Source organism: Entelurus aequoreus, linkage group LG07, assembly GCF_033978785.1.
Source record: "Entelurus aequoreus isolate RoL-2023_Sb linkage group LG07, RoL_Eaeq_v1.1, whole genome shotgun sequence".
Taxonomy (NCBI): Eukaryota; Metazoa; Chordata; class Actinopteri; order Syngnathiformes; family Syngnathidae; genus Entelurus; species Entelurus aequoreus.
In genome coordinates, this window is record NC_084737.1 from 34,842,783 (window position 1) to 34,860,071 (window position 17,289).

At 38.7% G+C, this 17,289-nt stretch overlaps 1 protein-coding gene across 6 annotated transcripts in view; it reads left to right on the top strand.

The window, feature by feature from the left end:
- Window positions 1-17,289, top strand: part of ccdc187 (coiled-coil domain containing 187) — a 43,769-nt gene that overhangs the window by 6,064 nt on the left and 20,416 nt on the right. For 5 of the 6 annotated variants that reach the window (XM_062053323.1, XM_062053326.1, XM_062053325.1 and 2 more), the window contains exons 3-5: window positions 7,312-7,374; window positions 9,783-9,921; window positions 10,164-10,254. In XM_062053323.1, the coding sequence (XP_061909307.1) occupies window positions 7,312-7,374; window positions 9,783-9,921; window positions 10,164-10,254 (293 nt within the window). The remainder of the gene's footprint in view (window positions 1-7,311; window positions 7,375-9,782; window positions 9,922-10,163; window positions 10,255-17,289) is intronic. The other variant, XM_062053324.1, reaches the window with a different exon arrangement.

Genomic DNA, 17,289 nt, shown 5'->3' on the forward strand with positions numbered 1-17,289 from the left:
GAAATCAAGCAATGGCAAGTCAGTGTGGGTGTATCTCCGAATCCAGAAGATTAAAAGTTTTGTCATTTTAGTGGGATTTTTTTTTACTGATCCAAAGAGATTAGTTGCAAATGAGTCTGATTTACGCGCTTATGGCAAATGAGTAAACTTCCAGGAACATTTAGTTATTTCTCTCATGTCAAGGAAATTAAAAGTAAACACACTCAAAAAGTATATACGTTTACTAATGCTACAACGATTAATCAATTATTTGATTAGAAAAAAACTTTAATAAATATATCTTGTTGCTTCGATTAATCATGTAACAGTGTAACTAATAAAAAATGATGAAATTCCGACCGAATGGAGTGCCAGAACTTTAAATATTCAGACAGAGTTTTCGCAGGGCTGCTGCAATTAAGTACCATATTTTTCGGATTATAAATCGCTCTAGAGTATAAATCGCACCGGACGAAAATGCATAATAAAGAAGGAAAAAACATATATAAGTCGCACTAGAGTATAAGTCGCATTTTTTGGGGAAATGTATTTAATAAAATCCAACACCAAGAATAGATATTTGAAAGGCAATTTAAAATAAATAAAGAATAGTGACCAATGTGACCAGTGTACGTTATATGACGCATAAAAGTAACAGTTTTTATAAGTTACCGCCAATGTTGAAATTATCAATTTTCATAGGTACGGAAGTAGCAGGTAGCATCTTTTTTTCACGATGCACTTCTGCCATCACCCGCCCCCGCCAAATTTTTATTGGTTGACGTGTGTGACGATTGCTGATATACGCCTAGTCTCTTACGCGAATGAGATAAATAATATTATTTGATATTTTACGGTAATGTGTTAATAATTTCACACATAAATCGCTCCAGAGTATAAATCGCACCCCCTGCGACTTATAATCCGAAAAATACGGTACACTTAAGGGGTGGTGTGTGTGGGTGTGTGTGTGTGTGTGTGTGTGTGTGCCATGACCTATGTGGTGGTGAACAGCTCAGAGAGAGTTAATACATGTGTGTATTTTTATTAATGCACACTTTAAAATTGTAATTTTAATGTTGATGATGTGCATTTATTATCAAAAAGAATGAAAATCATAGCAAGCAAAACATTTTTTGTGTAACAATTGTTCCTAAAATATACATAGAGGCTATAAAGTGTTTTATCAGATCACCCGAATAATCAAACAAATTAATCAATAGATTACTAAAATAATCGATAACTGCAGCCCTAAAATGTACACTATTTACATTTTCCTGGCAGCATTCATATGACGCAAACATGGGAACAGATGCCACTGTAGTTCATATTTATTTCTGGCCCTCCATGATTAACTAATTACTGCACCTTTTAATGTATTTTTTATTTATTTTATCTACCTTTGCAATGACTAGTAAATCTTTTGGATGCTATGGAAACAGTTTGTACAAAATGTTGATTCCATTACGATGATTTTAATCTACATTTAAAACACTTATTTGTCTAGATACAATACTGTATGTTTGATGATATTTGGTGTACATGTTCCATGACTTTTGCTCCACAGTCACATTTATAACACATTTTCTGCATGTGTCTGCAAGATGTTTGTTTCTGAAAGCATTCCCAGATTGCAAATGAAACCATGCTCCATCCTAGAGCTGGGCGATATGGACCAAATCTGATGCCACTGCATTTTTAGTCTAAATGGCAGCATACGGTATATACCGGTATCTTAAAAAATGTGCAAAGTGCTTCAGGTTGCCTAGGTGTTTTATGGCTAGATAACCAGTGTTGAAAGTACTCAGATTATTAGTGTTTTAAGTAGTAAAATGTTGTTTATTCTTATAAAGTAATTAGTTAGCCCTTACTCTGTCAAAGCATTCATTTTGTTCACTAACGTTAGGTTCATAGCCTCACACTTGTGCATTGGGATAGATGGAGCTTCTACTCGCTCACTGCGGTGAAAGCCGCTGGCTGCTAAGTTTAAAACTACTTTTCAGCCACCCAGTTGATATACTACAGTAGCTTAGTCCGCACAGGCTACAGGGAGAGGCACTTTTAAGCCGAGGTGTCGCTAAATATTTGAGACACCGGGCAAGCAGCGGAGAGGCGCTAATGCTAGCTCCTAAGCTAAGTCGCTTACAACTTGTGAACAACAAACAAATGAGCTTAGTGATAAAGTTGTTAGAAAGAGAAATATACATTGTCAAGCAAATAGGTGTATGTCTATCTGTGTTGGCCCTGCGATGAAGTGACGACTTGTCCAGGGTGTACCCCATCATCCGCCCAAGTGCAGCTGGGATAGGCTCTGGCACCCCTCGTGACCTTAAGAGAGACAAGCGGTAGAAAATGGATAGATGGATAGAAATAAAGCTGTAATCAGTCACTAATAGCCAAATGTTGTTGCTGACCAAAACATTGCATCACTCAGGAGTCGAAAAGTCAGCGCGGGGGCGCCATATTTATTTGAAAAGTTCTGTTGTGGAGCATCCTTGTGTGTCAGAGAAGCCTACGTAAATGTGCAGTGGGCGGGGGTAAGCCAAAGGGAATGTCCTTTTTTTGTCTGTAAGGCGCAGAGAAGAGCAAAGGCACATCAAAAGATACCGGGGTGGGGTTATGGTTTCAAATATATACCACTTTTTAAAATATACCGGTATTCACTATAATACTAGTATACCGCCGAGCCCCTATCCCACACTCTACAAAAGTATCAATTTATCTTCTGAAAATGTACATTGTTAAATATACATCTTGAAGACAATTGTCACCGCAATTTTTTTTTTTCAGACACAGTCTAAAATAAAGTTCAACAGTGTATTCATTCACCCGGTCACAGCATTAGATACAGTATATAGATTCACCTGGTCACAACATTAGATTCACCTGCACACTCGCTGATTGATACAGACTCCAAAGCTGCATAAAAATGCTGGTTTTACCCACATTTGTTGCATATCGGAGTCATACTTGCCAACCCTCCAGTTTTTTCCGGGAGACTCCCGAATTTCAGTGCCCCTCCCAAAAATCTCCCGGGGCAACCATTCTCCCGATTTTCAGCCGGACAACAATATTAAGGGCGTGCCGTGATGGCACTGCCTTTAGCGTCCTCTCCAACCTGTCGACGCGTCCGCTTTTTCACCATACAAACAGCGTGCCAGTCCAGTCACATGTTGCATGCGGCTTCTGCATACACACGAAAGTGACTGCAAGACATACTTGATCAACAGCCATACAGGTCACACTGAGGGTGACCGTATAAACAACTTTAACACTGTTACTAATATGCGCCACACTGTGAACCCACACCAAACAAGAATGACAAACACATTTCGGGAGAACGTCCGCACCGTAACACAACATAAACACAACAGAACAAATACCCAGAATCCCTTGCAACCCTAACTCTTCCGGGCTACAATATACACCCCCGCTACCACCAAAACCCACCTTCCTGCAGGAACTTTTTTTTAACCCTTTAAGAGGATTGCGATTGAATATCTATTTAATTGAGAGTGGAAATATTACAGTAAGTGGTTGTTTTATTCTGGTTTGTTATTGTTTGTTGGTATGGTTATCACCTAGCAATGCTGCTGATGCTAGTGTCACAATAAAACTGCATCCATTACTCGTCTTCTCAAACTTATTGCTCATCCTCTTTGTATTCGGACTCAAAACTATAAGGTCCTTGATACATTTTTTTCCAAAAGTAATAATTGTTGGCTCTCACAAAGTCTGCTTGTTGTTGATAGGCAAGGGATCTTTGGTTCCTAGCGCGGTCACCTGACTGGCTTCCTCATTATGTCTCAAAATGGCTCCGTGAAATAGATAGTATTTTGATCACATGTATTTATTCGCAAACTTTAGAAGTCTTTTGGTGTCATAAATCAGATATATATGATCAGCTTTAATAGAGAGGCAACTTGTTTTTCCACTCTATTAGTACTTTAAGTCATCCAGCAGTTATAAAATTACAAAAGGGTAATGCTAAATAGAAGACATGTCTGCATTTTTTGTCTATGACAGTACAAATGTGTTGACACACACATGTGGACGTGTCAATCGCCATGATTGACAGGGAACCCTGTGAGAAAGAAAATGAGCGTAACTGTGTCAGTTTGCATGTAGATTTCAGATGTGCTAAATAGAGAAGCTTTGATAAGTCACATTGCGCGTGCTGAATGATTATATTTGCATCTCCTCATCATTCTGATGATCAGCATATTTTCTCCACATTCATGAAGACGGCAGACTCCCTTAAGAGGCGCAATCCTCTTCGCACAAATTTAGTAGAACAGCTTTCTGTGTGATATCAAGTTTACACATGTTTTAGTACACGGAAACCTTTAGTAGATCAGGCTCTGAGTGTTGAAGCATGAATGTAAGCAGAGTTGATGTCTCTCCAGACGTGACCCAGTCTACTTTGACCATCTCTTAAGGGGATTAGACACAAGGTAGGTGTTTTAGTCAGACAGGGTATCTGCAAGTTAGATAAGATGGAGGAAACAACATAGGTTTGGTTTGCTGTTGAGTTGCACTTGCAGCACTTGCAATAATGCAGACTTGGCTGTAAACTTAATGCATGTTTAGGATGGTAGTAAACCTTGTACCCATGACACAATTTGAGATTAATGTGTTCATCACTGGCAGAATTGTGCTTTAGCCAGATTACAGTGGAACTAAGAAGGATCGCTAAAATTAAAAATGGTTATGTTTTCTTTTTCTAAATATCCAGAAGTAACGTAGATAATAGTACTGGTACAAAACAGAAGGAGATCTGGGAGGTGTACAGCTCTTAATAAGTAAACACCTTTGTATTTACAAGAAGCTTAGAGATTTAAATGTACATACAGTTTTAACATCTGGGAGACATTTAGAATAGGCTAAATGGGTGCTATAATGTGATGCATGTGAGTTGCAGCTCTCTTGAGGTTTGTGCGGATTGAACACATTCATGTTAAAAAAATGCAAACCAACATTGAGCACCATTCGTTTTTTGTGTGCAATAATATTACTGTATGTTCACACTGCAGGCCATTTGTGTTTTTTGCCCTTATTTGACAGTTATCTGATTTTTCTCATGTTAGTCTGGACTGTACAATTCAGAAAAAAAAAATTAAAATTTGTTTGGAATCATTAGTCTTATATATATCCGAGGCAACAGCAGTTTTAGCTCTTAAACTGACCTGTACATCATCAAAACGCGGCTAAGTTTTGGTTGGTGTCAGTTTATTTCAGACATGCATACAATTACAAGGTAATACATCACATATTTCCAGTTTCATTACAGCATGTCCGAAAAACAGTAGGAAGAAGCAGAACTTATTTAATCCTACTCCTTTTCGTATATAGCAGTTTTAACCCATTTGTTTGTCCTCTATTTGTAACACAACAGTGATAAGTAAGTAAATAAATAATCAATCAATCAATCAATGTTTAATTATATAGCCCTAAATCACGAGTGTCTCAAAGGGCTGCACAAGCCACAACGACATCTTCGGCTCAGATCCCACATCAAGACAAGAAATAACTCAACCCAATGGGATGACAATGAGAAAACTTGGAGGGGACCGGGCGACCGGTGCAATGGACGTCGAGTGGATCTAGCATAACATTGTGAGAGTCCAGTCCATAGTGGATCTAACATAATAGTGAGAGTCCAGTCCATAGTGGGGCCAGCAGGAGATCATCTTGAGCGGAGACAGAGACACCCTGGGTCCCGACTTTGGACAGCTAGCGCTTCATCTGTGGTCACCGAATACAAATACCCAGAATCCCATGCAGCACTAACTCTTCCGGGCTACAATATACACCCCCGCTACCACCAAACCCCGCCCACCTCAACCGACGCACGGAGGGGGGGTTGTTGATGTGTGGGGGGGCGGGGTTTGGTTGTAGCGGGGGTGTATAATGTAGCCCGGAAGAGTTAGTGCTGCATGGGATTCTGGGTATTTGTACTGTTGTGTTTATGTTGTGTTACGGTGAGGATGTTCTCCCGAAATGTGTTTGTCATTCTTGTTTGGTGTGGGTTGACAGTGTGGCGCATATTTGTAACAGTGTTAAAGTTGTTTTATACGGCCATCGTCAGTGTAACCTGTATGGCTGTTGACCAAGTATGCCTTGCTGTCACTTATGTGTGCAAGCAAAAGCTGCATACAACATGTAAATGGGCTGGCACGCTGTTTGTACAGGTTGTAGAGGGCGTTAAATGCTGTGCCATCACGGCACGCCCTTATTATTGTTAATAGGGTGAAAATATATTTGCCCCGGGAGATTTCTGGGCAAGTATGCAGCTGAGCCGCATCAGGGTGGTCAAAGAGCCGCATGCGGCTCCGGAGCCGCGGGTTGCCGACCCCTGCTCTAGGTAATGTTGTCATTTTCAATGCCAACAATGCATGCCTGATGGTCAGAAAGCATTCAAAAATAAGTCGCCACTTTTCAAATTTCACTAATGTGATGTTAATTTACAGTGAATATGCCATATACAGTATATGCTACTGATTAGTATTAGCATTATTACATGCCGAAATCAACAGTTTCAAATGCAGTAAACAACACTACATCTAAGATGCACATTGTAACCAACAGCTGGTGTGTAACTAGTACAATACCTGGAGTACAAACATTGTGTAGGGCTCAACAACACAACAAACTTAATGTAATAATGTAATTTAACTTAATTGCAAAGACAACTTCCTGATTACAGAGACACACCTAGGTCAAACTGAAATTAATGCATACTTGCAAATGAGACTCAGAAGTTGAACAAACAATCTATAATAACTGGACGGCACAGTTTTCATTATCAGCTGTTAAATGAAATAAACATATTTTATTATTAAACAAATTAAATCATAACCACATAAACACACACAAAAGTACCAAAAATGTGTACTGTGGCGTACAGATGCCAATTTTCAAGTACCGAAAATCCCATGGTAACGACTACATAAAAAGATCATATTTAACAAAAAATCCTAAATTGGGCATTGTGCAGTGTGAACATAGTCTAAATGAGAACAGTCGTCTATAGAAACATTTTTAGTGCCGTGGCAACAGTGGGCTCTTGTATGTTTGTCTGTAACACTGCCAAGCGTAAAGGTAAACCCATCATATGAATGAATTAATTCCAGAGTGACGGGCGGATGGTTCCTTTTATTTCCATATGTTAAGGAATGCTCTTCTTAGGTACTGTATACATTAACATTCACCACAAGCTGAACCAGTGAACGCTCGTTCATCCATTCTATTTACATCCCATTTAATACATCTCATCTATGCTCATTAAATGTTGGAAATTACTCTTGAAGTATTGTTTTCCTGCTGTTTCAGTGCGGCAGAGTTTTGCTGTGTTGGAAGATGGTGTGTTGGCACATAATCTGCAGGAGCAGGAAAGTAAGTAGAATGTCGACCTACTGTGTGACAGCTGTACTACTGACTTGGTTTATATTATTGTATATACTAGGTCATAAAATCAGTGTCAGTTGAGTCGGTCCATAGGTTGCCTGTAGGGATTTTTAATGTCCAGCAGATGTCAGTATTTAGTGACACAGTATCAATACAGTTTTGCAATGTGTCGAAACGCTTCATGAGGCCTCATCAACCCATCACTATAGCTGAGGTATATAATGTACAGTGTACTTTGTCAACAACTGTATGTGTGTAACGTATTTCTTCAGCTGAGCATTCATAAAACTGCTGCAAAAGACATACTGGCTGAGGCTCGCAGTAATCCGGCCTCCTGGTGGTAGAGGGCGGTAGTGATCCCAGAGATCATTCCTTGCCGCAGAAGAAAAAAAAAAAAGTTAGCAATAATAAGTGCAGCGTTTTTTTTATTTCCTCTCGCCTGAACTTTTATTAAAAACATGGAGGATTACATATGTAAAATAAAACAGTTTTTAAACTGGACTTTCAATCGAAGCAGGAGGTAATAATTAGAGGTAGACCAACGCCGGAGCTAAAAGGTTTGCTTTTGACTTCGGGACAGAAGACCCGTTCTTTTCAAACGGCGTAGTACACACGCAAAGGCTGGATGTGTGGATGTCCAGCAAGAAATGTAAGACCATAATAATGTTTTTTTTATTAAATGTGCTTTTTTGTGTGCTAGTTTGTATGTGTAAAAAATGCTGGTATGAGCTTTTAAACATTACCTGTTAACTGCTGCCAATCACATGGTGAATAAGATACTATTTAGGGTTCATATGTTTGTAAATCTGACTGATGATGCAGTGCCTCACCAGACATTAACCTCACCGCACGCCACTGACAGATACTAACTAACTAACTAAATAAACCTACACCAATATGCACCATTAAAGTTGGAGGAGTCCAAATGATGACTGTGTGTTCTCTGACCGGAACCCCAACGTGGTCAATATCCGAAAAAAACAGTCGCAGAGTTTAATACTCAACAATTTGTTTGTGGTTAGTCACAAATAACCGTTGTTTTAGACAGCCCTGGTTATATTACTCTAATTTCCTATGTTACCTTTAACATAAATGATGTTTTAATCAGCTAGCTTAGCATATACTCATATACATTTATTTGCTTTTAGCATCGTTAATATACAAAATGTATCAAAGCGGCCCTCCGTGTCTTTACATTTTTCTGAATGCCCCCCTTGCTGAAAAAGGTTTTACACCCCTGACTAAGAGTTACTGAGACTTTAGCTAAACATGTTCGTTCTCAGATACAATGGTTTTATAATTAAAGACTGAATAATGACAGATGTCAGATTTACACTGCATGCACAAGTATAAATCAAGTATTTTGTTCTTATCCTTATATAGATATTAAAAATAAAGATGTTTAACTGACAATGAAATGTCACACATCTAAAATGCCTGTCCAATGGATAGAATAATACTCCTAAAGTACTGTAGTTATACATATTGAGACCTGACCACTGGACAAGCAACCATATTGTTTCAAATAGTCAGCAGGTTTGTACAGAAGTAAGTAAATTACTAAAGACTTGACGAAAAATTTGATATGAAGCTACCAGCAACCAATCAGTGATAACATATTTGGGAACAGCAACCCTTGCCAACGTGTGCAATATTACAAGAGATTTCATGCTCAGTTTTGGGTATGGTCAAGGCGAGTGATCTAGGACCACTGCCGACGACTTAAGTGGAAGTGTCAAGATTGGGCCGAAGAAATACCTTTACGGTTTTGTAGACCGATTAAACAAGAGTTACTCTTGATAGACCAGAGGGATGAACATGTGGCACTAATGGATATTAAATTGCACCACTTCAACTCAGGAACCAACAATGTGGTAGAGTGATATTTGTATGGGAAGGTATCATCAAGGATGGACTATTCAGAGCATTTTGGGTTTCAGCTGAATTGCAAATAAAAAGAAAATACATTTGTCAATCACTGGTACAGAAAACACATTCAGAAACGTTCTTGATGCAGGACAACGCTCCATCTCACGCGTCAATGTACTTCAATGCTTGGTTAGCAAGCAAATATCTCAGGAGACCCCTTCTATGCCTGACCTAAATCCTATTGGGAAATTTGGTGTCCTGCTCAAGGATACCTCAGTTATACCGAGGAAGGGATCTATTATCCCTCCACCAAACAGTCAAGCCTCCACATTCCATAGTCCACTATTCTGCCTTTTTTGTGTCCGGCTCAGGTCTTATACACAATCTTTAACTTTATAGACCATCCGAGTAGAGTTCTTCCTCAAGACGACTGACATAAAAACGTATCCCGCAATTAAAAAATTGTTTTGCATAAGCCTGACTTTTGTTTGAATATTGTTTTTGTTACATTTGTGTTTCCAACCCAGTTGAGCAGTACTACACCACCAATATCCAGAAGAACCAGCTGGTGCAGAACGACATCCGTGTAGCCAAGCAGCTCCAGGATGAGGAGAAGGAGCAGCAGGCCCAGCAGAGAGCCCTGCTGAGACAAACTTCCAGACGACTGTATGTGATAACTGCATACCATAATTATGTATATTTGCGATTTTTCAGATCACTAAGTTTAGTACTTACATATAATATAGAGTACGAATCAAACGTTTGGACAAATTTTCTTATCGAAGAGCATTAGCCTTTCCAAACCTTTCACCTTTCCTTGTATGTTTACTTATTCATAGTTTGCAGTCTGTTGCGTCGTGTCTTATTTTCAACATGTCACAAATCAATCTATTCTTGCTGTCCTGCAGAGAGGAACAGGACTTTGAGTATGCCCGTGTTATCCAGGAGGAGATCCAGCAGACATCTGAGGCAGCCTGGAGAAGGGAGCAGGATGATGAGGTGGGCGCATACTGTACCCTTTAAAATATACATACATTTTCTGTACCACTTATTCTGGTTGGCAAGGGCTGGAAGCTAGTAGCGAAGCTGGTCTAGAGTGAAAGGCATAATGGTCACTATTCAATCAAAGGATGATTGTGAATGGGGCAATAAGTGGGGATTGCTCTCCCGACAGCTGCATAGTCAGCCATGTGAACTACCTTTTTCAGAAAATATTAAAGTTTTAGGTTTTCATATAGTCTGCATTACTTTGATCTCAGACATCAGGACACAAAATATTTGATTGTTGCCACACATTTTTGGTAGCGACTTTGTGCTTAAATAATGCTGCTGCTTCAATTTTCAATTTTGTGATCTCCACAGTCATTGCTTGTTTTTTCAGTATATAACAGGCCTACTGTAACTGCTTTGTGGGTCTAAAATAAAATGGATGCAATTTGATAAAAAAAAACAAGTTTAATTCCTAAGTGTACAAAATACAGAGCCTTTTCTGTGTGAAACCATGTTCATGAATAGTACCGTAGTTAGGCTCGGTTTGCAGAAGAGTTTTCCTATAAAGATTAGTCAAATGGCTCCAGCAGTCACGCAAATGGCATTAAGAAGCACTCAGCAAATTAACACATACATTTATGTGGCACTTGGGCCATATCAGTGCAGTATGTCATATAGTTAAGTGACAGTTAGCATTAAGTCAGGCAAAGCACACATTTTTCTTCACTCTGAGTTCTAAATGAAGTGCTACTCAGGGATTCGGATGTGCTATATAAGCAGCACCTGTCAAGTACTCTTCCAGAGGATGGCTAAGCAAGTTGTTTCATGGTGTACCCAGACTGTCCCTGTCTACTAGGGATAGTTTAAGTGATAAATGTGTCAATTAACGATGCAGCTTGTGGCTGAAATGTGGCCACATGGAGGGCGCTCACGTCACTTGCTGCTTTAACTATGTAAGCTACACCAATTTTGCACACTACATTGCAAGGGTAGTGTTTGGAGGGGTGTACGGTCTTGCTTATCAGTTCAACAGCGGTATGGCGGCCATGGCATCCGTTTTTAAATCCTTTCGTTGGCTCTCTCTCCTTTGGGTGGATATGCGCCACAGGTGTGGCTGTCTGTGCAGGGCAATGATGGTAATGGCCAATCATCCAATTTACGCCAAATGTTTATTTTTACAAAGCTTAGCGTCTTAATTGTGTAAATGCTGACATTGAATATATGTATATCCTATTCTATTTAAATTACAATGTACAAACCCCAAAACCAGTAAAAATCTTAAATTAAAACAAAATATAATGATTTGCAAATCCTTTTCAACCTATATTCAATTGAATCGACTGCAAAGACAAAATACTTAACGTTTGTACTGGTAAACTTTGTTATTTTTTGCAAAAATTAGCTCATTTGAAATTGAATGCCTGCAACATTTTCAAAAAAGCTGGCACAAGTGGCAAAAAAGACTAAGAAAGTTGAGGAATGCTCATTAAACACTTTGGAACATCCCACAGGTGAATAGGCTAATTGGGAACAGGTGGGTGCCACGATTGCGTATAAAAGCAGCTTCCGTGAAATGCTCAGTCATTCACAAACAAGGATGGGGTGAGGGTCACCACTTTGTGAACAAATGCGTGAGCAAATTGTCAAACTGTTTAATAACAACATTTCTCAACGAGCTATTGCAAGGAATTTAGGGATTTCACCATCTACGGTCCGTAATATCATCAAAAGGTTCAGAGAATCTGGAGAAATCACTGCACGTAAGCGATGATATTACGGACCTTCGATCCCTCAGGCGGTACTGCATCAAAAAGCGACATCAGTGTGTAAAGGATATCACCACATGGGCTCAGGAACACTTCAGAAAACCATTGTCAGTAACTACAGTTGTTCGCTACATCTGTAAGTGCAAGTTAAAACTGTACTATGCCAAAAGAAAGCCATTTATCAACAACACTCAGAAACAACGCCGAGCTTGAGCTCATCTAAGATGGACTGATGCAAAGTGGAAAAGTGTTCTGTAGTCTGATGAGTCCGCATTTCAAATTGTTTTTGGAAACTGTGGACGTTGTGTCCTCCGGACCAGAGAGGAAAAGAACCATCCGGATTGTTATAGGCGCAAAGTTCAAAAGCCAGCATCTGTGATGGTATGTAGGTGTATTTGTTCCCAAGGCATGGGTAACTTACACATCTGTGAAGGCACCATTAATGCTGAAAGGTAGATACAGGTTTTGGAGCAACATATGTTGCCATCCAAGCAATGTTATCATGGACGCCCCTGCTTATTTTAGCAAGACAAAGTCGAGCCACGTGTTACAACAGCGTGGCTTCATAGTAAAAGAGTGCGGGTACTAGACTGGCCTGCCTGTAGTCCAGACCTGTCTCCCATTTAAAATGTGTGGCGCAATATGAAGCCTAAAATACCACAACGAAGACCCTGGACTGTTGAACAACTTAAGCTGTACATCAAGCAAAAATGGGAAATAATTCCGCCTGAAAAGCTTCAAAAATGTGTCTCCTCAGTTCCCAAACGTTTACTGAGTGTTGCTAAAAGGAAAGGCTAGGTAACACAGTGATAACATGCCCCTGTGCCAACTTTTTTGCAATTTGTTGCTGTAATTAAATTCTAAGTTAATGATTATTTGCAAAAAAAAATTTAAGTTTCTCAGTTCGAATATTAAATATCTTGTCTTTGCAGTCTATTCAATTGAATATAAGTTGAAAAGGATTTGCAAATCATTGTATTCTGTTTTTATTTACAAATTACACAACGTGCCAACTTCACTGGTTTGGGTTTTTTTACTTACTATTGTTCTTGTGGTAATCACTAGGTTAAATCTGGGACCTCAGGTACTAAATTGTGTACCATCTCATGTTTGATGGTATGACAATAAATTTAATGCTTCTCAAACATAACTTATAAGTAATCATTAAACTGATTGCTGCTCACATCTTGGAGCAAGGGATGTACATGGGTTGCTACCAGCCCCCATTCATTTTCAATCAAAAGACGAACTATGTTACATCAGCAATGGTCTTTCATATATTTTGTATTATAACAAAGCATTAAATGTTTATGTGTTAAATAAATTGAAAAATGAAATAAATTAACATATCAGTATAGACAACAGTTTGGAAATTTAGCCCATTTAAATTAGTATTGATATTATATTTAAAATTAATAATTGTGTAATTGATAGTTCCCATTAGTTTTCACATTAATTTTACAGAAATGCCCATCTCGAGTGTGACGAGGTAAGTTATATACTGTTGGAAATCCTTAACATGACATATCTAAAGCACAGCTTCCCACCAAAACTTGACTTAAAACAAAATGCCTACGGCCTGATCTACTAAAAGTTTGCATATATTAAAACGTGCAAACAGAGGATTGCGTGTCTCTTTTTATCAATATGCAGTATATATGCTGATTATCAGAACAGCCAAAATACTGGGAGGAAAAAAAGCTAATAAAATTATATGGCACACACAGGCACCAGCACCCCTTGTAACTCTGGTAGAAAATGGATGGATGGATGGAGTGTGGTTTATCAAGAGTAAAAAAAATTTGCCGTTGCTGTTTTGCGTCCATCATTAATATGTCTAAAAAGGATGCGCAAACTGGCAGTTGCGCAGAAATACAGTAGCTATGAGAAAAGAGGTGATCACGCTGCAGCTCCGTCCTTGTCAACATATGTGAACTATCAAAAATAAAGAATATTTGACATACTGTTTATTCAGCAATATTGTTTTCTAAATTTATGGCTTCTAGATGATTTAAGGGGCTTCAATTGATGCGTTTTGGTGGTTTAATGACGTTTGTTTTTTCAAACAGTACACTGTATATGAAAAAACACATTTCTTATGCATTTTGTTGTATCTGGAACATTCCAGCACATGCTAGCAGTAAATACTAGCATTTCCCAGGGCACATCTTCAGCGCACACAGTCCTAGTGGATCACACGCAACACTCTCACTAATAGTACTTGCAATTTTATAGTTTGCATCCGCTATTTAGCGTGTGGTATTTGTATCTTAGTAAATCAGGCCCTTAAAGTGTATATTTCAAGTCAGGTTTTGGTGGATCAACTAAGGGGAAACCCTGAAACGGCTATACCATGAAAAGGATTTTGAACAATGTAACTTGATATGCCTCATCACACTAACTAGATTTTTTGACTTTCTGAAAAGTTTTTGTGTTCTACATTGAACTAATTAAATTATGGGGTGAGCAATTAAAGTACTATTCCTTATGTTAAAAGCAAGCCAGATGAATACATACTGAATCATTTGTAACCTTATTCACAGAGGCTGAAGCACTTGAATTAAACTCTAACCCCCCAAAAAATGCACAAAGCTGTTGCAGTTAATACTTGGAAATTGGCATTTTTATCTTTTCTGACTAAAAATAATTGAGGTTGAGTTGAAGAATATGGAAAAAATAAATGGATAATCAAGACTTTGTGTAGATAGGCAATCTTGCTGGCTAATTTATTTTCATTAAACAAAGGGTGGAGTTTTAAAGACAGTCTTCTTCAATATAATGAGGCCTTTTCTCAACAGAGACAAAACGGATCGTAACTGCCCTCAGTAAGGCAACCAGATGGTAACCATCAATCACTGTGTTTCACTATGCACACAGAAGAAAACATAACAGCATTTTCACACGGTCATATATACATCTTAAAACTGTTTATTTTCAAGTGGATACACAACAAAAATGCAACAAAATAAATTAATATATTGTTGAAGGCAAAGAGAAAAATAATTAGAAATCTTTTTACTGGTTCAGTGGGTCATTTTGTGTCACATTGCTGCTCCAGCATAATATTTTCCTTCAGCTGTAGTTTCCTTTTTGAGCAAGCTGCCTTGGACAAGGATATAAAAAGACCTTGTTTGCAGGATGTGGTGTCAAAAGGGCTGTGACTAAGGGGTGCCGTTTGGACTGTGTGTAGGTTTTTAGTCTTTTGGTTAAAATATTTTAGTTCTTAGTTCATCCTCTAGTTTACAACTCACGGTTTACTGTGTAGAACATTAAATGCAAATTGCAATTCCTCGATGGAGATGGCATGTTGATGTTTGGATCCAATAATGAACTATTAACATCCCCACCTTCTTTAATAGGTAGCTGATCTGAAGTGTAGTTTAAATGTATTCCTCCCTGTAGGTAGTTCCTTTAATTAAGGAACAGAAGGCGTCAGGCTGTGCAGGATAAAATGCCAAATCCCTGTGCCACTCCACTCCTAACCTGCCATAGCGAGCCGCTAATTGTCTGCTGATGCTGGCAAAGCGGCTGAAAAACACACACACAGTCAAATATTCCATGTTAGCTTTTATCGTGATTTATGATGCAAATATTGCCAACAGAGATTTTTTTTTAAATCCACCTATATAATTGGTAGATTTGTTTGTGGTCTTTCAAAAGAAAAAGCCTGGCTGGGAAAAGCCTTAGCAGACTTGACCAACATCACATCTTTTGGTTAGGGGTGCAAGTGCTGCCTAAATGGCTGTGCTGAAGAACAGTGCATCATAAAATAGATGGAAATATATCTTATCTCATGTAATTCTAGATTTCATACCATCAGCCTTGCTTCAGAAGCTATTTTCCTTGGACAACCGCCCGGTGGTAAATTATGAAGTAATTATTTTATTTTACACTTTAGTTCATTCATTTTTTGTTCATTTTTGTGTCGCTACCTTGAAGAGCACCTGGTTAGAGACATGTACCACCTTTTTCCGCTAAAGTATACAGTGAGTAGATTTTATTACCTCTACACTTTACTTGTACAAACCCCATTTCTATATGAGTTGGGAAATTGTGTTAGATGTAAATATAAACAAGACAATGATTTGCAAATCATTTTCAACCCATATTCAGTTGAATATGCTACAAAGACAACACATTTGATGTTCAAACTGATAAACTTTTTTTTTTTGCAAATAATCATTAACTTTAGAATTTGATGCCAGCAACACGTGACAAAGAAGTTGGGAAAGGTGGCAATAAATACTGATAAAGTTGAGGAATGCTCATCAAACACTTATTTGGAACATCCCACAGGTGAACAGGCAAATTGGGAACAGGTGGGTGCCATGATTGGGTATAAAAGTAGATTCCATGAAATGCTCAGCCATTCACAAACAAGGATGAGGCGAGGGTCACCACTTTGTCAACAAATGCGTGAGCAAATTGTTGAACAGTTTAAGAAAAACCTTTCTCAACCTGCTATTGCAAGGAATTTAGGGATTTCACCATCTACGGTCCGTAATATCATCAAAGGGTTTAGAGAATCTGGAGAAATCACTGCACGTAAGCAGCTAAGCCTGTGACCTTCGATCCCTCAGGCTGTACTGCATCAACAAGCGACATCAGTGTGTAAAGGATATCACCACATGGGCTCAGGAACACTTGAGAAACCCACTGTCAGTAACTACAGTTGGTCGCTACATCTGTAAGTGCAAGTTAAAACTCTCCTATGCAAGGCGAAAACCGTTTATCAACAACACCCAGAAACGCCATCGGCTTCGCTGGGCCTGAGCTCATCTAAGATGGACTGATACAAAGTGGAAAAGTGTTCTGTGGTCTGACGAGTCCACATTTCAAATTGTTTTTGGAAACTGGACGTTGTGTCCTCCGGACCAAAGAGGACAAAAAACATCCGGATTGTTATAGTCGCAAAGTTGAAAAGTCAAGTCAAGTCAACTTTATTTATATAGCACATTTTCAACAACTTTTTAGATTGACCAAAGTGCTTTACAGGTTAAAAAAGCATGGAGCAAACAAAAAAAACTAAGCAAAACAAAAAAAACAAACAAAGAACAAAAGCCAGCATCTGTGATGGTATGGGGGTGTATTAGTGCCCAAGACATGGGTAACTTACACATCTGTGAAGGCGCCATTAATGCTGAAAGGTACATACAGGTTTTGGAGCAACATATGTTGCCATCCAAGCAACGTTACCATGGACGCCCCTGCTTATTTCAGCAAGACAATGCCAAGCCACGTGTTACATCAACGTGGCTTCATAGTAAAAAAGTGCGGG